Source organism: Polyodon spathula, chromosome 16 (assembly GCF_017654505.1).
Source record: "Polyodon spathula isolate WHYD16114869_AA chromosome 16, ASM1765450v1, whole genome shotgun sequence".
Lineage (NCBI taxonomy): Eukaryota > Metazoa > Chordata > Actinopteri > Acipenseriformes > Polyodontidae > Polyodon > Polyodon spathula.
Genome location: NC_054549.1, coordinates 24,127,945 through 24,148,295, shown reverse-complemented (window position 1 = coordinate 24,148,295; position 20,351 = coordinate 24,127,945). Strand labels below are relative to the sequence as shown.

General features: G+C 40.6%; 1 protein-coding gene across 1 annotated transcript in view; it reads right to left on the bottom strand.

Moving 5' to 3' along the window:
• Nucleotides 1–356: 356 nt before the first annotated feature.
• Nucleotides 357–20,351, bottom strand: part of dnah12 (dynein, axonemal, heavy chain 12) — an 86,708-nt gene continuing 66,713 nt past the window's right edge. The window contains 16 exon segments of the mRNA XM_041274751.1: nucleotides 357–620; nucleotides 4,451–4,518; nucleotides 5,987–6,078; nucleotides 6,414–6,551; nucleotides 6,690–6,894; nucleotides 7,334–7,437; nucleotides 8,821–9,009; nucleotides 9,972–10,205; nucleotides 11,330–11,467; nucleotides 15,720–15,860; nucleotides 16,595–16,848; nucleotides 17,235–17,385; nucleotides 17,800–17,944; nucleotides 18,056–18,214; nucleotides 18,845–18,985; nucleotides 20,106–20,278. Of these exon segments, the coding sequence (XP_041130685.1) occupies nucleotides 430–620; nucleotides 4,451–4,518; nucleotides 5,987–6,078; nucleotides 6,414–6,551; nucleotides 6,690–6,894; nucleotides 7,334–7,437; nucleotides 8,821–9,009; nucleotides 9,972–10,205; nucleotides 11,330–11,467; nucleotides 15,720–15,860; nucleotides 16,595–16,848; nucleotides 17,235–17,385; nucleotides 17,800–17,944; nucleotides 18,056–18,214; nucleotides 18,845–18,985; nucleotides 20,106–20,278 (2,523 nt within the window). The 3' untranslated portion in view covers nucleotides 357–429.

Sequence of the window (20,351 nt, the reverse complement as noted above, 5' to 3'; positions counted from 1 at the left end):
AGTTTTACAACCAAAAAAAACGAATTATGCTTTTTTTGTTTTATGAAGTGCTCATTGTTCTGCTGTTGTTTTTTTCCATGTGTTGGGAGCAGTAGCATTGTGTGTGTGTGCGTGTGTTTGTGTGCGTATGTGTTTGTGTGCATGTGTGTCAGCCTGTGTGTGTGTGCCTATGTCTGTGTGGGCGCGTGCGTGCGTGTGTGTCTGTGTGCGTGTATGTCACTGCGTGTGCATATGTGTGTGTGTGAATGCATATGTCTGCCTCTGTGTGTGTGTGTGTATATGTCTGTGTGTGTGCGCACCTGTGTGTGTGTGTGCGTGTGCATGTATGCGTCTGCCTGTGTGTGTGTGTCTGTGTGTATTCCTATGTGTGTGTCACTGTGTGTGTGTGTGTGTGTGTGTGTGTGTGTGAGATTCTGTCCCTTGTTCTTCTCAGTCATCTAGCTGGCAGAGTAGTGCCACCCCACGCTTTATCCAATGCTGCACAGGCCGTGCTGAGGGAAGCCGCATGGCGATAACGAAGTTGGTGGAGTGCCCTGTGGTGGACAGAGTCCCTTTGCGCTCGCTCGTTTTGTACAAGGGGCACACATATTCGCTGGCTTTCTTTTCTGAAGACATTTTCTCTGCACAGAAAAAAAAGAAAGAAAAATGATGATGAACAAATTGAAAACAACTATTGGGCAGCGCCGCCAGGTAATGCATCTGATGCTCACAGTACTAGCTGGTAGTCAGACAAAAGCTTCCGGGAAACAGCTGCTGCACTCATTGTTTTTTTTAACCAGGGGGGCAGTTCTTAGTGGGTAACATTCAGACCTGCTGCTGGGTTATCCACAACCTGTGCCTGCGCTGTGTTGTGCTTTGCTGTGCTGGATGAAGCTCTGAAAAGTACAGTTCAAGTGGAAGTGCCAGGAACATCAGAGGATGAACATGTTGTAAATTCTTGTATAAAATTAAGACTTTATCGGATTACAGCCAAATGCAATCTGAAATGTCAACAGGAGGCTATGAATGTACGACACGTCTGGACAAGTTTGGAGAAAATTCAAGGTAGGTGTGAGAGATAAACAGACAGCAAGATGGACGGATGAAAGGACCCTAAAAATAGATCTTCATTCATAACTTTAAACAATTATAAATGCTGAGGTAAGAATTAAAAAACTAAATCAAGTACAGTGTCTCCCATTAACTTCACGTAACACAAAAGTTTGTTTTCTTGACTTCTTTAAGTTTTGCCTGTGGGTTCCACAATAAAGCAAGTATTCAACTGGTTTTCATTAATCACTTTCCTGTTTTCCACTCTATTCTTTTAATCATGTACTATTTGCAATGTGCACACTATCTGCTGACATGTGGCAGACCCTGTTACAGTACTTATACATGTCACCAGGACCTCTTTTCTAAACCCTCCTCAGTACAGCTGTGTGCAGTCACTGGATAGGGTGTGAGAGACACTTTGCTGCCGTTGAACTTTGAACATACTGGTTGCATCTGTTCCCATCCCTTTACTGAAGTCCATAATGAATGGTAGCTACACCAGCTCAGGAATGCTTTTTCAGAGCAGTCTGGTCCAAGTCATTATATTCTAGTGACAGAGCTGTTACACAGTAACACTTGCAGTGCTCTGGGTGATGAAGGATTAATAAAGTCAGTTGGTGGTCACTAAGGAAGGTATTCGCTGAAACATTTGTCTACTAGTTGTATAAACATGTAAGGCTGTTATTATTAAACAACCTGACTTGCTTCTCATAAAGACTGTCTGTAGATTTCACAGAAACACAATAATCGTTTTTAATTCCAACACTGCAGATGGAATATACTTAACAAATAGCTTGCATGCACACATTATAGTTATTAAGAAACGATCATATTGTATTCCTGACCACCTTGCTATAGCAATAGAAAGCACCCCGACTCTCTCCAGACATGGAATATTGCATTTATCACATAGATTTACCTTCCATAAAATGCGGCTGACAGATAGGAAATTGGTAGGTTAGGTATGGGGGACTAAGATGGCCCCGAGAAATCCAGAATCCAAAATCACGAATCCAGTCGCTTATTCATAAACATGCTTTACAAGTGAGTGGAATCACCATACGTTTTTATTTGGTGTTATTGAAATCCTGAAGTCTAGCCAGTGCATGCAATATATTCACAATTGAGCACTGAGACGCGGGGAACCAAGTACAAGAAGCTCGATAGTATGCGTAAAACACCCTTTTACACAGCTTACCTGGAGCACTGTTGACGTGCAACAACCGGTATGCAAGCTCCTTTAAACTACAGGCCACAATGACTGGACGTCCTGTTACACCAATACTCACAGGCTGACCTGTCAGTGTAAATTGCCTTGCTATATATAATGATTAGTGTTCCACGTTTTCGGTTTTTATCTTTTAAAAAAAATTCCCGTAATTTTTCAGAGTTTATTTTTACATATATTAAAATAGGGATAAAATCGGTAAAAAAAAATAAATAAATAAATAAAGTTTTTAATTGAAACATCAGTAAAAATCGGTTGGAAAAACATCTCAGCATACACACTTTACATGTAGAATATGACTCGTAGCAGTTCTGTCTTCTGATTAGGTTTAATGTCTTTGGCATGTATGATGAAGCATAATCTGTGCAAGTCGAAGCCACGATTTCCCAAGTTAGCTGGTACTTTTCTAACGTTTGGGCAATCGCTGTGCTGACGAAACAGTATCTACAGAAGCTATGAACATGACATCAGCACAAAACAAGCCAGGTTTATTTACCTTGAAATCATAAAAACAAAAGAAAATTGACAGACCTGGGCGGGCAACCATCGGAAGACGCGTCAAAAATCACGCTGGACATTTCCATCAATACGTTCCATAAGTTTACCAACTAAAGCATCACCATTTTCTCTCAAATATTTACAATTAAGATTGTCGGCGTTAGGCAGTGTTTAGCTGACACCACTGCACCTCTGCAGTAAACAGTGGCAGTCCAGCAAAGCACAGCACTCTGACAAACTCATTAACACAGTCATTCTGCACTCTCTTTTTATTAAAGCGTGTGTAAAAGCCGCATAAATGGATTGCTTGTCTCTCCGTTCACTTTCTTGTTTCAGTTTAACGTGTCTCTTATTTTTCAGTATGTTCTTTTACAGTGAGAACATGTACCTCAATGCAGCGCTATGCGTCCTCTGCCTCATCTGACCCACTTCTGCTATTTTTGCTTTTTGTATACATTCATTTTCTTTTGAATATTCATAAACTGATTTATGTTTGCTCCCCATTCCTCATCCACTAAAAATATTATGCTGCTTATTAAAATGTCAGAGCCAAAATAAAACAGCATTTTAATCAAAATATTGTGTATTTCCTAAAAAAAATAGTACTGGGAAAATACTGAATAATAGACACAACTCGGGTATAAATCAGTAAAAACAGACGTCCAGTTAAAAAATCCTGTAATTTTTTGGTAAAATTTGGAATAAACCAGAAACGCGGAACACTAATCATGATGCAGTTAATGTCAGCACTTCAAAATTATAATTTTTTCCTCTCTATTTGCAAAAGGGAGGCGAAGTTTAAAACAATTAAAAGTTGTTTCAAATGCCAATATACAGTATAACCAACCTCCAATACAATCATTGATCATTTAAGTGTGTAAATTTTTGCTTATAATATTTGAGTAAGCACATTTTTAGTAAAGCAGTTTTATTTTTTTGTATTCTTAGTTTGCTTGTGGAGGTTACCTGTAGATCTCAGAATATTTGATAAAGTGAAACTGAACTGGCAGCTGCGGTGTGCTGGAGACACTGCTTTCTCTTAATTAGCCATGAGCTTTTCCAATGCTCTGTATTGCAACACGTGTGGAAATAACTTATTTTTTTGTTAACAGTATCATGTATTACATACTGCTTAGTACTACAATAAATGTGAAACATGTGAAATGTGAAAGGTATTTTTTATTTATATTAATATTCCAGAATTTTTGTCTTAAAGGCCCCGTCCATCATTTAAACGATGCTGTTTAATTTACTACAGGCAGTTTACACATTTACAAAGACGTGTAAACGTGGCAGCCTTATACTTGTGTCAGGCTTGAACTGACAGATCAGTTTCTTGTGTCTGTTCTGCAGCACTTCTAATCACAGACAGCGACCCTCTCAAACCCTTTCACAGTGTCGCCCTGCCCCTGCCTGGAGTAACTACATCGTAACCCTTTATAAACAGCTAAAGAAACTCAGAGAAGCATTGTGTTGTGTCTCCCAGTGTACATTCTGTTAGTATAGTTCCACAATATACTGTTCAGCATTTAGATTTGCAAACATGCAGCTTTCACAAACTAAACACAAAATGCTTCTTTGTACAAATACACAGGCAGATCAGATAGTTTACTATGCAACTGGTCTAGCAGTCTCCAAAAATGCCTGAGTCTTTGTACTGTTAAATAATGAAATGGAAAGTGTGTCACTTACTTGGTTTTATCCACATGATAGGAATAGGATCAAACAGCACTTTGGGATACTGTTCTGACAGGACCCCGCTGTAAAGAGAGCACCACAAGCACATCCAATCAGAGATGAAGTGACTAGAAGGGCTCCACATTTAAAACAAGAGTTAGTTACTGTACCTGCACACCCAGTCGTAGAAGAAAATAGAATAGATTGATTGATTGTGGAAAAGGGCTCTATTCTATAAAACTAAACTTGGCAAAGCAGCCACTGGCAACTAATTAAAAGTTTGATAGACACCAGATCTAGACATCAACCCTTTATTTACTGATCCTGTATACTCCTACCCACACTCTCAGGTCACAACATGAGGGGCTGCTGGTTATTATTGACCCTATATACTACCCACACTCTCAGATCACAGGATGCGGGGCTGCTGGTTATTCCAGGGTAAATAAAAATAACAGGGGAGTAACATTATGAAATGCTCTGCCTTCTGTCATCAGGGAATCTGGTACTCATACTGTTTTTAAGTCAAGATTGAAAACGTGTCAAAACTGCATTTTCTTTTTATACTTTTTAAAACTCTAACTTGTGACGGGGTACTCCCCCCCCCCCCCCCCCCAGCCCCTGGGTGTATTTTATTTAATCTATATGGTGTGGGTTATGTAGCATGGGTGATTTAAAATGTATACTGGTGTTTGGGAACTGGTAATCCACAAACAGTTCACGTGCAGACTGTGTCTGGACTCAATTGAATGATTGATTAGCAATCGAGTCTCAGCACAGCTATATATAAAGAGGCACAGATCGCTCACTCGAGGTTGGTGTGTTCGTAGTGGAGAACAGGAGAGAGTCGGGAGAAACAAGGATAAAAGAAAACACTGCTACTCGTGCTGGAAGGAAAATACTTGTTTTGGGGTTTGTGTTCACTGGCGTTGGTTGTTTTGTTTTAGCCAATGTGCCTTTTACTTTGGTATCAGTGTTTGTTTCATTTCAATAATTAATTTGCACAATAAATCCATGCACCAGCGAATTGACTCACAGTACGGTGCATTAACAATTAAAACCACATTTTTTAATTTATCTTTTATCAAATTCTGTATTATTCTGTTTTTAATGTAATGGTTTAATTGTTCTTTTGTGTGTGTGAAGCACTTTGGGAAAAGTGAAAAGCTCTTTAGAAATTGGAATTGTTGTTGTTGTTTATTTAAATTCCCACTCTAACGCTACACGGTAATTTATCTGTTTCCTGTGCTTTTATCATGCTTACAGCACGCTTACCCAGGGTATAATTCTGTTTGGATAGCATGCACCCTTTGTACATTTAACTTTCAATTACAGCTTTGCAATTCTCTGCTTACTAGTGTTTTATCATTAGTTCACTATGCTTCAGCACACTTTTTTGTGTCAAGCTCGCTTGCAGGGCTGGGGGGGGGGGTCTCTCATGGGGCTGCTTCTAACGGGGACAGACGGGTCTCTATTTTAGTAAACTGCAGTGGAGTGAATACAAGGTGAATCTGACCCATGGGTCTTCATTCAATGAACATTGTTACTGACTTTTTCCTGTCCCAGCGAGCGCCATCTAAGAAGAGTCCGTGGATATAAACACCGTCTTCAGGAGCAGTATTAGAGGTGTCCAAGGGAAGCACCTGTTTGTGAACACAAATACACAAGGCATTATTTTTACTTCCTTCAGTGAAATATAATAAGCAAGTAACTTTTCAGGCAGTGCACTGATTTAGTGTTAAAAGTAATGAATACAGCAGAAAGATCCACTCAACACCAGAAGAAACAGATGCAACACTAATGCAACTCTGATTAAGAGCAGAGTTAGACTCTACTCAGGGAGTGCTCATTCAAAATAAACTTTAAAGCTTCACTTTTATAGCGTGTCCTTTAGAAGCTCTAAAAGTGGCAATGCATTGTTATTTGTTGTTGATTATGGCGCATTGATCTGCACAGCCCTCACACAGCCCCACAGCACCTCAAAGTTGAAGCCGAGTAGGTCGATAGGGATGGTGTATTTCCTGGCATAGTTCTGCATCGCTCCCGTCAGGAAGGCCTGGGTGAAGAAGAACCCAGACAGCCAGTACACTTTGGGCTTGTCGTTATCGTACCAGTCCTGCAGCAGTGTAAAGAGAGTATTGGATCAGTGATCATCTTATACACACCAGCACAAGCAGCCTAACCTGTTGGGACAACCTGTGATTAGTTGTGCAAGGTTTGGGTCATTTTTGGATTTGTTTTCACAAGTTGGCACCTGTAAGAATTTGAGCCTGGCCAGTAAGTCGTTGATGTAGCTCCCCAGTGGTTTGAGGCTGGGGTAGGAGCGCTTTGCCCATTTCTCCGGCACCTTTCCAACAAGCAGACTACTGGCAAGGGCCTCCAATTCCGAGTCCATGACTACGAGACCTTTGATGGCTTTCTGGAGGTTCAGGAGGCTGCTGCGTATTGTCCGGATCAAACTGAGTGAAGAAATGAGAGAACAATGAAAATGAATGATGGAGCGACCAAACAAGGCAAGCAGGGCAGTAACATACAAACCCACCAGCACATGAATGTTAGTGTGACACATGCACAGAGGCTCATCGACAATACATAGACCCTGCCAGGTGGCGAGTGGTCAGCAGTTCTTTTCTTTGTTTCATGCATCTCACCCCCATCTCCAGCAGTGTCCCAGCCCTGAATTATTAAAACCACAAAACCCAGAAGATCTCAGTCACAGGATCCCGAGCAGGTAGGTCTGTGTTTAGGCTAAAGGATGGTCCACAGGTATTAAATGATACCAATGATGTTGCCTTTGTTGCTCTGAGTCTGTTTCAGGCGGAATGAATGTGGATTTCACAGGTCTATGTTCTGGAAGTCTATTTGCTTCTGAAGTGTTTATTAGAAGACACATCTTACTTGTTGAATCTCTCCATTTCCTGCACCAACACCGTGTTCATGCTCTCATCGTATCTCACTGGGAACTTCTGCAATGCAGCCTCAATGTCAAAGTCTTTAGGAAGCTGAAAGGAATGAAGCACACAGTTACACAGCACTGCTTGGCTGTGAAGATGAAGTCTCTGCATGCCAGCCCTACCCCAGTGGAACACACATTCTTACTTAAGTTGCTTTTCTGCTCTATTCCACCAATTCACCAGAAGAACAGCAGATACACATGTATCTTTTTATCCAACAGAAGTTATCTGAAAGATGACTGCTCACCGTTATGAGGGCATCACCTTTAGTTAGGGCGATCAAGCTTTTTTTTTTTTTTTTTTTTAATTTAGAGTGACCAATTATTTTATTTAAAAATTTTCCCTCAATTTACAGGTCCCCACACAGCACAGATGTTCTCAGGGCATGTGAGCATCCTCCAATGTCACAAGCCTAAAGCTAGAATCGCTTTTACGCAGAGCAATCGAGAGCAGAGGTGGGTGAGCTACAGATCCTGGAGAACAGAAATCAGCCCTGCCTCTTATCCACTCTGAATGTGCTCTGGCCAGTAGGGTTCGCTGTTGCGCAATGAGGAGAAGCAATCCTTGCCGGTTTCCCATCCCCCACCCCTGGAGCGTCAGAGCCAATGTGACGCCCCCTTCGAAGTCCCTAGCAAAGTTCGGCCTCTTTGCACAGCCTGAACCTGAAAGGGCGCCATCCAAGCTGTACGACTCATCCTGTGCACCCAGCAGCAGTGCTTTAACAGGATGAGTTGCTCGTGGACCCCTGGGCGATCAAGCTTTAGTGAGCCCCAAAACTTGCTGTTGTTGTTATCAGCTCATGCTTGCTTTCTAAACAGAACTGAAACCCTTTTATAGAAATGTATTACATATTTTTTCATGTCAAGCACCTTGATTTGGCTGTAAAAGGCAATGGTTGCTGTTTTTATTGTTTATGGCTGTCACCTTGCATATTGGTCCCATGTTTGGAAAGTTTGGTGCATTGCATGAGAGAGCAGTATCATAAAGGATTAAATTATGTGATTAAACAGGAAGTCCCACATCCTGTACCTGTGCCACACATCAAAATCTTCTGAATGTGTTCATTTTTGCTTTAAGACTTTTCACAAGTGTTCATGTATACATTGTCAAGTCCTTTTTATTGTTCAATTACATATAAAAGGAACCCTTACAAAAGGTTACCACAATCAATTTTCAGTTCATACTATGCTTATGCTATGCATTTACCATCGGTTACCATGATTTTTTAATACCCTTTACCATGCCCATCTGTGCTTTACAATGCTTACCTATCCATTTTTCACAATACTATATTACACTTCGCTATGCTTTTACTATTAATAACAACCAATATTAACAGTCTTTGATACCTGATCATGGCACAGCCTGTAGTTTGCACATGCTTGAATAGACTGTAAAGCTTGAAAGGGTCTCTCCTGACCTGGCCCCTACCTTGGTGAGGATGCCCTTGGCAATCTCGAACAGAGTGCTATCGCCCCCTCCGCAGGAGCCCCCCTTCCTGCCGCCCCCCTGGGTCAGCAGCAGCGAGTCGAACAGGATGCGGGTCTGCTGCAGGTCCTTGGAGATGTCCACGTTCTCATGCATGCCGAACACCTCGGGGTGCTGGGTGAGGGGCAGCTTCTGCAGAACAGACGAGGCAGCTCTCAGTCTCGTTACTGATCAAACACAGAGCTGAGCAACATTGTTCTTTAGGCTTTATGGAACATATCAAATCTACAGCAATGTATTAAGTGAATCCATGAAAACAATGCGCAGATATATACAAAAAACACACAAATAAAAGAGGCCATTCATTGCTTTTGAGCATTAAAGTGGCTGCAGGCCGAATGACACTGAAAACATTCAGTGTCCTTATCACTCTTCAATGACAACCAGGGTTTTTTTATAAAGAGACGTACAAAAATAAAATAAAAAAAAATAACAAACGAAATGAACAGTTACAGTGCCGTTGTGCTTATTAAACAGGCTAGTTAACTCTCAATTACCTGGGCTGCGGATTAGCTGTGCTGCAGAAAAGGAAGAAATACAGGTGTGCTGTACAGCATTAATTATTTAACACATGCGTGGGGTCCAATATGAGGCCATTGTGACTGCAAACACGTCAGCAAGTAAACAGAAATGCGTGTAGTCCTGTAAAACAGCTTTCAGTGGAATATGGAATTGGAGAACCGATGGCAAAAAGAAGAAGGAAGAGTTCACTTCATACGTGAGTAGCTCTGATTCTTCAAGAGGAAATCGATGAAAATATCAAGGATGACTTGAAGTAACTATAAATATATAGTATATAGTATACTGTATATGTTTTCTATATGTTTTTACAGGTTTTACATTATCTGTGTTTTTGTGTTATCCAGGGCACCCCCCGCCTTCCATTACTAGATAATTGAGAGTTTTCTGTACATGTTTAAACACGAAACGCATTTGTTTTTGTAGTAAAGGCGAGTGCCCAGCCTTCACTTCTAAATCAAGAGAGACATGGTGGAGCTCAACAAGCCTCTGCTTCACAGCCCTGATTTCACTACTTACCAGATTCAATTAAACAAAGAAACCAGAAATAGTTTTTATAAAGTGAAGCCTCTAACCTTTATAAATTCAATGTAATCTTCATACACACTCTTGGGGGGGGCGTAGTAGTTGCCGCTGGGTGAGAAGGTGTAGCGGGGGTTGTCGATGATCTCGGGGTTGTAGAAGTCGGCGAGTATGGTCATGAGCAGCCTCCTGTCCCAGTCATCAGTCACGCGGCCTCCGTAGTTACACTCCCCCGTCAGGTACGTGATGGCTTCGAAGGGCACCTGCTCATAGTCCTTCACAAAGAGCTGGAGTGCAGCAGGACAGGCAGGTCAGGAGCAAACAAAACAACTGAATCTAGCCTGCCATCTCAAGAGCACTGTAACAGAACCCACTTCATAAAGCCTGCCATCTCAGGAGCACTGTAACAGAACCCACTTCATATAGCCTGCACTCCCAAGAGCACTGTAACAGAGCACTGTAACAGAACCCACTTCATATAGCCTGCACTCCCAAGAGCACTGTAACAGAACCCACTTCATATAGCCTGCACTCCCAAGAGCACTGTAACAGAACCCACTTCATATAGCCTGCACTCCCAAGAGCACTGTAACAGAACCCACTTCATATAGTCTGCCATCTCAGGAGCACTGTAACAGAACCCACTTCATATAGCCTGATATCTCAAGAGCACTGTAACAGAACCCACTTCATATAGCCTGCCATCTCAAGAGCACTGTCACAGAACCCACTTCATCTAGCCTGCCATCTCAAGAGCACTGTAACAGAACCCACTTCATGCTTTTTGATGTGGAAGTCAGGAGAGAGAAATCATGTAATTTACTGAGCTGCAGTATAATCATTACTGAATGCTCAAAAAAAAAAAAAAATCATTGTCATGATATTTAAGAACAAAGTGAATATCAGATGCTCTGTAAGCACCATTAACAGTACCATGCTCTGCACTGTGTACTTAGTCAGTTCTGTAAGCACCATTAACAATATCATGCTCTGCACTGTGTGCAGGGCCCAACAAGGAGCTTTAGAAAATAATCTTCATGAATTAAACGACAAACGTTTCGTCTACAAGAAAATGAAAATGTTGAAATCACTGCCATGTAGAGTTCGCCCCAATTGATAATGGTGAAGGATCTTTAAATGGTTCCATGAAGAGGGAAGTGCGTCTGCTAACCTTGAAGAGCTGTGAATGGTACACCTAGTTATAGCAGGTCATGTAGGCAAGGGAAAAATATCTAAACCTGAAACAGTTAGAAATCTTTTAAGGTGGCAAAGAAAAAAAGGATTGGATAGGAGAGCATGGTAGAATTGGTTGTTATCTTATCAGTTGTGCTATTATGTTGCTCTCTTATCTGTTTCTTGCAGCATTTTGGTAGCATGCAGACTGGTACCCATGCGTATAGTTAGATCCTACCTGCAGCTGCCTGATACTGATGCGCAGGTCAGACTCGTTAAACCCGTAGGGAATGTTCCAGCCCAAGGGTCCAAACTTCTTCCTCTCCTGGACAAGAGCGTGGAAAAAACACACCCCGTACAGCAGCTTCTCCCAGATCTGAAGAGAACAAAAACAGACAGCTGACCTACTGCATACAACAAGGGAAGCCTAGCAAAACAGACAGCTGATCTACTGCACAAAACAAGGTGAGCACAGCTAAACAAGGCATCCAATAGAGGGGAGGCATGCCTCGATTTAGTCTTTTCAAATAACGAAGACAGAATAACTAAAACAGAGGTCAGAGAACCACTGGCAAACTCAGACCACAACATGGTCTTATTTGAAGTGTTTTTTAAACCCACAAAAGTAATGACTAAAGCTAAGGTTTACAATTTTAGAAAAGCAAACTATTAAGGTATGAAACAGAGACTAACAGAAGTAGATTGGAGTAAAATAGAGAAAACATCCAGAGAAAAAGGAAGACTGTTCTTCAAAAATGTAGTACTAGAGGCACAAAACAATTACATCACTAAAGTAGACAAATCTAAATGTAAAACTAAATTGCCAAAATGGTTTAATAGATCAATTAAAAAAAATATTCAGCAAAAAAAAAGCACTTTACAGAGCGTTAAAAAGGGACCAAAAACAAAGTACACAGGAAGAGTACACAGAACTGCAAACGCAAGTCAAAAAGGAAGTTAGAAAGGCCAAGAGAGAAATAAAAATGAACACTGCTAAGGGGGCTAAAACCAATTCCAAAATGTTTTTCCAATATTACAACAGCAAGAGAACATTCAAAGAGGAGGTTAAATGTCTAAGAGATACAAATGCCTACCCGAAGTGTTGTGGGACCCTTTATTATATAAAGAATCCGGTGTTGTCCTTTGAAGCTCTATTTACATTCTGCTTTTGCCTTAACACTGGTTGTTAGTTTTAGAAGGCGTGTATAATAAGTAAACTGTATATGAATCCATTTTTGTGTCTAATATATTATTCTGTCTCCTGTCTGGTGCATTCTGGGAAAGACAATCAGACACAGTTATAGCCTATCAAATAACTTGTGTGGGGAATTAAAAAATTCGGTACTTCAGGGATCTTCCGTCTCCAAATCGGAAGTGGCGTAGTTGGACTACACTGGTGCTAGGGAAGTGACATTACATTTCTTCACACCCACTTATTATACCAACACTTCCGGGTATTTAGGAATGCTTCGTTGCATTCCTAAACTAAACAGAAAAATTTAAAATTAGCAATTCTACATATCGGGCCTCCAGCTTCAGAATCTAAAAAGAATATGACAAAATCTTAAATGCAAGTTTTTATTAAATATGCTGCATTGCAGTTATGTTGTCATATTTGTGCGTCTTATTTGTTATACAATAATACATAAATAAAATAAATCATGTGTGTATATTAACAATTACCGTTTTAAAATTGGACAACGGTATTAGTATCTACATTTAAATCGCATTCATAATTTTTATATAATCGTGGTTGTGGGTGTCGCCATCTTTCTGTTGAGCAGCTCACCAGCTCTGAGAGTCGTGAGTTCGTTGAGTCAGCTTTGAGTCAGTGTTGAGTCAGCGTTGAGCCAACGCTGCGCGTCACTAGCTCTCAACGGTGAGTTTAGGAACAATTTTAAGAGTTGTTGCTTCTCAGCACTGAATTTAGGAACGCAGCCGTTGTAAATACAATTATTACCCGCCATTAACTGTAATTGGAATGATGACATTTAAAGTCAATTAATACAAACAGTACATACAGTGCCGTGAAAAAGTATTTGACCCCTGTCTGATTTTCTGCATTTTTGCACATTTTTCACATTTGATCAGATTTTATTGTGGGTTGTAGTAGTATATAGAGGTCCTGAGAAAAAAATGACACCCCCTTTTTTTTTTTCTTTCATTTGTTTGGTGTGCAATGTAATCAAACATGCAATCTTCAGGTGTGAAAAAGTTATTGCCTCCTTAGTTAAATCAACCCAATTAAAGGGATAGTTAGGGTCAGCTGTTTGAATACTTTGGTTAACAATCAGGCGTGATTTGGGCCAGCCCTGCCCAATATAAATCTATCTAACTTTGCCCCTTACCATCAGAGTGAAGTTGTCAGCACATAGGTTCTACAGGCACATCATGCCACAATCAAAATAAATTCCTGAAGACCTCCAGAAAAAAGTTGATGATGCCTATCAGTCTGGAAAGGGTTACAAAAACCATTTCTAAGGCTCTGGGGCTCCACCAAACCACAGTCAGAGCCATATTGTCCAAATGGAGAAAGTTTGGGACTTAACAAATCTTCCCAGGAGTGGCCATCCTGCCAAAATCTCTCCAAGAGCAAGGTGTAAAATCGTCCAGGAAGTCATTAACCCTAGAACAACATTAGGGATCTGCAGGCCTCTCTTGCCTTGTTCTCCGGTCAGTGATGACCCAACATCAGAAAGACATGTGACAACGTGCATCTATATATACTATTGTGCTGGGATTCAAAGACCATGATTAATTATTCACTTGAATCCCAGCACGTTCTGGAATAATGTGCAATTCCCCGTGCTCACATATTAAAGTCCAGACCTAAACCCCATTGCGATGTTGTGGCAAGTGCTGTGCAATCCTTTATGCTCAAAATACACAAATATACATTTTTGAACAGTTCTGTTACACAGACCCGTTTAAAATATCTCCAAGTACCAATGATCTATACACCAACATTTGGTTGCACCATTGCTGCAACAGGTGGCGTAACAGATAATATACACTAAGGGGGCGGGCACTTTGTTACAGTGTTGCATAACTTTCTTTAATAAATAAGTATCAAAATGTTGTGTTATTTGTTCACTCAGGGTCCCTTTTATCTAATATTAGATATTGGTTGAAAATCTGACAACATTCAGTGTCAAAAATATGCATAAAAACAGAAAATCAGACAGGGGCAAATAGTTTTTCACAGCACTGTATACAAATTTAAGACGCAGCCCAAACTTACCACCCTTAATTTGATGAAAAAATTAAACATCAAATAAATATGCATTTACAAAGAAACAACCTCAATTATGCTGTTGTATCGTACAAAACTGAAACGAAACACTGTTGTAGATTAACCATGGAGCTTGTTTATCATGCTGCACACTGTATAATACTTAAGATGGCATCTCTGTCATACACATACCACAACTAACTTACGGCATCACACATCATGGCAACAGCAAGCATGACACAACACTCCACAGCATCAGGAAACATGTAACCCAGCAACCACAACAGAATTGAACTTAGCATGTCGAAAAATATGGGGGTCTGATCAGCATTTACGATCTATCCAAGCTGGTACTGTTTGTTAGAAATGCAGAAATTAGAAACTAAACATATATATATATTATATAGATATATATAATATATCTATATCTATATATATATATATTCTAATCTATTGGAATTCCTCAGGAAGCTTGGTTTGTCTTTTCTCAGCAATGTCAAGTTGCTGCGTATGTATTCGGGCAGATGCCTTTGTTGTCTTTTCTCGGCAGTCAGTCACGTTGCTGCTTGTGTACTCAGGTAGTCACATCTTTTGTTGGTGATTTTAATATACACGTCAGTATACTGTATTCAAATTTAAGATGCAGGCTATTTTTTAGAAACAAGAAATTGTTAAAAAAGCATGCCTTAAATTCGAAGGAATACCGTATATATTATATATATAATATATATATATATATATATATATATATATATATATATATATATATATATATATATATATATTATATATATATATATATATATAATACTATATGACACATTCTTTTGCAAAAACTTGGGGTCACTATTACCCCAAAAGAATTAGTTTTGGAGTTTCTTAAATCAAAACCTCAACACCCTGTTATATATTTCGCAACGTTAACACCGGGATTGCTTTTCTATGTCCGAGGTGCAAGGTAACACCAGGATTTGCTTTTTATAAAACCCAGGACTTGTCACTAAAGTGACTGGACTTCTTTCTCGACCCCTGAAAAACATAAAATAACTGCCACAAAATCCTTTCTCTTTTTAATGGAAACGTTTAGGTGGTTTTGGTTGTTTGACAATTGAAAAAAAAAGAAAACAGTGTTCAAGGGGTTAATAATTGTTAATATATACTAAATTATGAATATACAAATGATAACTAATAAGAATAAAATTTACCCGATATCTATTGCCTCTTTTCACATTGCTGAGAAAAGGTTTTCACTTTACCCATGCATGTATTAGGCATTTGCTTTGCCATGGATTTTACAATGCTTAACCATAACTCTCTGTGCGTTTACCATGCTTACACTACGTTTTCACCATGCTCAGGTTTGATTTCTTTAGGGTTAATGCTTGCTCGCATGTACCTGCTCTTTATGTTTGCAAGAGCTGAAGAACTCTGTGTCTGAGATGGGGTCGCTGAGGTATGACTGGAGCAGGTTCAGGCGCAGACCAGTGGGGGGCTCATTGGTCATCTTCACTCCGTTCTGCAGGATAGTGACTGGGAACTAGAGGAACGAGAGGTCACCACAAAAGAAACAGAACGTACAGCCACACATGACATTGGTACAGTAGGCATAAACTAAAGAAGAGATCACTTTTTATAATGTTTATCTAAAATTGCAGTTTTCCTCCAAATCGCATTAAGAAAACAGAACACTTTGCACTGTATTGTAAATTGTGCTGTTCTTTGCACAGTATGGACAATACCATATTATTTTTCCTTCTCTGGGTCACAGCTCCTGGACTGTACTTAGACTGGGCATAGCTACCATATCTTTACAGGCTTAGACTGGTTCAGGATGTGTTTAAGTGTCTGATCTGTGAAGATCCTACTGCAAAAGCCAGGTGGATAATAGTTCTAGTCTCTAAAATGGAAATAACCTGCAAGCCAGCAGGTTATTTCCATTTTAACCCTAACCCTAACCTTAACCCAGGTGCTTGAAAATTCTCCAGACTTGGATAATGGTATTAATTATGTGCTGTACAGTCCTCTGCCCAAGTGCTTACGAGAAGACACTTTGATACTTGAAGAGACTGGGTCAAATAGACATTTTAAAGTGATTGTAGCTATAAAAAGAATTCCACAATCCACACGATACACATCTATTCACTACATAGGTCTCAAATGTGTAACGATGTATGTTTTAGATGTGTTTGTTTTTTGTAAGCTGGCATGTTGAAGTAGAGTAGGTTAGAGACATCTCTGCTTGCAGGTGCAGTTTCTGCAGGGTGTCAGTACCTTGGGTGAGGGGTAGCTGGTAAGCCAGAGCCTGAAGTCCGGGTGGCAGGAGTCAGGGCTGAACTCCTCGCAGATCTTCTCCAGTGTGGACATCCAGGACACGGCCAGGTGGCAGTTCTGCAGGCACACCCAGCTCCCTGCCGTCATGGCAGCGCGAATCATCCGGGCAGCGATGGGACCTTGGCCCTGCCCCAGGGAGATGGCCTGAAACTTGTCTCCCCCAAAGTTTTTATCGTTTGCAAACTTCAGAAGGCCTGGGGGTGACAGTGAAGGGGTGTAATTGTCCAAAAAGGAAGTAAAGAAATACTTTGTTCAGTTTTCATAATTTAGTTTCTGTTTCTTACGCTATTTCTGCACTAACAGATATTAAACATGTTTTATCTTCAGGACAGTCTCTGAGCAAGCCTGAGCAAGGTGGAATACCTTCTACCCAATGCATTTGCAAATGATCATTGATGATGGTCATGGTAAATAATATAAACAGATACAAAAATACAAGTTACGCAAATTGAAAAGGAATAATGTATTCCTATAAAGCAAAATTTAACATTCAGCAAATGTGTATGGTCCAGAGTATCTCTGTATCCCTGACAGAAGCACTGCCCAGCTGCAGGTAATTTGAAAAAGTTCTCTCACTTACTAGCCATAGGGTCTGCCCCTGGGGAGAGAACGAAGATGAGAGGGATTGTAGCGTTGGAGTCTGCATAGCTCTTCGTCAGGTCAAAGGGAGGGGGCTCCACAAACTTCTTCCCCAGCTTATCAGTAACATAGTTCGAGATACCGGGGGTGATCTTTAACACAAGTGAGTGATAACTTAGTTTAGTTATTTTGTCATAGAGATAATTAAAGAAAGCACTTTACAGTATATCTATAATTATTTAAGCATCTTTCAACATAAATTTTTTTTTAAAAAAAATATAACGTGAAATATTAAACCAGTGAATTAGTGGCAGTCCCCTTATACTGGAAAATATAAGACTAGTACAATTTACTGTCAATGTGGTCTAACAGTGAATGAACCAACTTAGTGAGTTCTCCAATAGGAGCTCTGTGCGCAGTGCAGTATGTTTTACTGTTAACCTGGTCAGTGTTTGTTTTATCTGTTGCTTTGTAATTTCATGCAAACCCTTTAGGACACACAATCTGTGTGCAGTATTCATTCCATTCTAAAGGAGACGGCCCCATTGCACTCAGACAGCCCCTACCTTGTCAGGCCTGAGACACCTCTGAATGATCATCTTTTGCAACTCATTGAGTTTTTCGTTCCATGGTTTCGGTAAAGGCTCGTTGTAGGGCTCCTTGCTGTCGTAAATGGCAAGGAAATCACTTGGAGCCTTGAGGAAATGTTCCCTGAAATATACAAAGAAATACAAGGGATCAGAGTTGGGTTCTGTTGCATTTCTTCAGTGTTTAAATGGCAGGATTAAAACACATTGAAAGTCCAGTCCCTTGCTAGCTCACCGCAGCCCTCTGAAGGCTGGCAGGTCGCTGGCTCTGCAGATCTCGTCCCAGCTCTTGTCCAGCAGCCAGGATGGGTCCGGGTTCTCCAGGCTGTTCTGCAGACCCACCCCTCCCGTGAGCAAGAACATGAACTCCTGGTAATCAATTTCCTTCTTAGCCCTGTGGGAATACAGAGAGGGGCGCAAACATGAGCACGAGACAGGATGTGGAAAGAGGCACTCACATTTCAATATGCAAACCTATTAGATATTTAAAGTGTCTACAAGTATTTCATTGCAAAAACTTAAGGGTGTAACTATATAAGCAAGTTTTCAGTTACAGGGCACACACTTGTACATCGCGTAACCAATAACCTGCAACTGGGAGTGCATTAAGCTAACAAATTACCTGATCCCACGAGTGAATGTAAGGCACAAGGCCAAGCTCTCTGCACCATCTAGCCCGGTGGTCCTCAAGGTTTTTGTATTTGCAGGTTTAGTGTATTTTTCATAGGCCTAGAGGGCAGAATTATTTTGCTGTCTTGTCTTAACTAATTGTTTATTACAAAATGTAATATAAAACAACATAAAAATACAGATTTATCAAACTGCACAAAAGCAGAGATGAGAGCACAGACAGTGGATTGTAATGGCTTTAGATCCTCTGCTACTACATCATATTGCCGTGTTACAGACTATGTCACCTGGCATCGCATGCTCTGTTTTCCAGTAACCAATGGGGTGCACATAGAGTAGGAAGCCAATCTCATCATCTCCTCTAGCCTGCCAGGGCTCCATTAGGGGGACTTACATGAGCAGGTTGCAGCACAGCAGGAAGGAGAAGAGCAGCTTGTCCTTCTCAAACAGCGAGCGGCACACATTGCAGTACAGGTTATAGGTGAAGTGGTCATTCAGGTATCTCAGACGCTTCTCCAGGATTTTAGATTTGTTACTAAGGAAATAACATATACAGGGCAATTATACCCACCCTTATTCTTGATGCTTAACCCTGCAGTGTCCCAAAGTCATGTTCACTTTTATACCACTAACACACTCCTTGATGTCTGTTTACTACTGCTGTACATCTTCTATAGTTTAGCTTTTTGGGAACTTCATTTGACCTTCATTTGACCTTGTTCATTTGTTTTCAGGGACACCTTCATTTGACCATGTTCATTCGTTTTTTTTCAGGGACACAAGCTTCCTCCTCCACAAGCCTGCTTGCCCTAGATCACCCTATGGTTTTAATGATCTTAATACAGCCACCCTAAAACATGTAACCCTGGTTAACAGGTGATAAAAAAAAAAAGTGACTGGTGCTATTTACAAAGATGTAAATACAGCTAAAAAAAACTTTTCTACACTGCTTTTTATGCAATAACCTTTGTTTTATTTTATTTGGTGTGCCCAATTATTTTACCCATGATTTTCTCCACAATTTGGAATGACCTATTATTTTTTCCCCTCACCGATTCCCCACACAGCTCAAGAGAACTGATGGTTCAGTGGCATCCCCTGATCCCACGACTAAGCCAACTTCCTCTTTTACACCCAGGAATTCGAGAGCGGATGTAATGCCGGCCTTGCAAGCGTCCACTCTGAGCTCACTGGGTACAAGGCAAGCAGGGTTTGCTCTAGCGAGATGTCGAGAAACAGTTCTTGCCAGTTTGGCCTCCCTAACCCGCGGAAGCACCAGAGTCAATGTGAAGCTCCCTTTGGAGACCCCAGTGAAGACTGGTGAATTGCCCTGATTGTGTGACTCACCCTGCACAGCACATTCTCAAACATGTAAAACATAAATAGTATATATTTTTTAAAATGCATGGATTTTCAAACACATTTTATTACACACTCAAATTTACACTTATTAAATTATATTAAAGCATATAAAATGCAGGAGATAATTTTTTGGGTAACGGACGTGAACAATGTAGTTAAAATGTTACTGAACTAGTTCAGCCGAGCAGTCAGAGTTGTACAAGCCCTCAGTAGGATTGAGGATTATTTCAGGGTGTGAGACACCACTTGTAGAGTTGTTCAATGGGGGCATGTCTCTAACTCTGTGCTCTCACCTGTCCAGGATGGAGTTGATGTAGAGGTTAACAAACCAGCCGAGAGAGTACTGGTACATGGGGTCAATGTTAGCCAGGTCCGCGATGCTAAAGAACAGAACTGAGGAGTGCTTGGCGATAGGCCTGTATCCCTCTCTGGACTCTGCTATCTTCAGTTCTGTCCTCTCTGCGATCTGAAGAAGGAACGGAGGGATCAGTACATGTACATTGCTCAAAAGAGCAGCAGTTTAAGCAGTTGAATTCAGA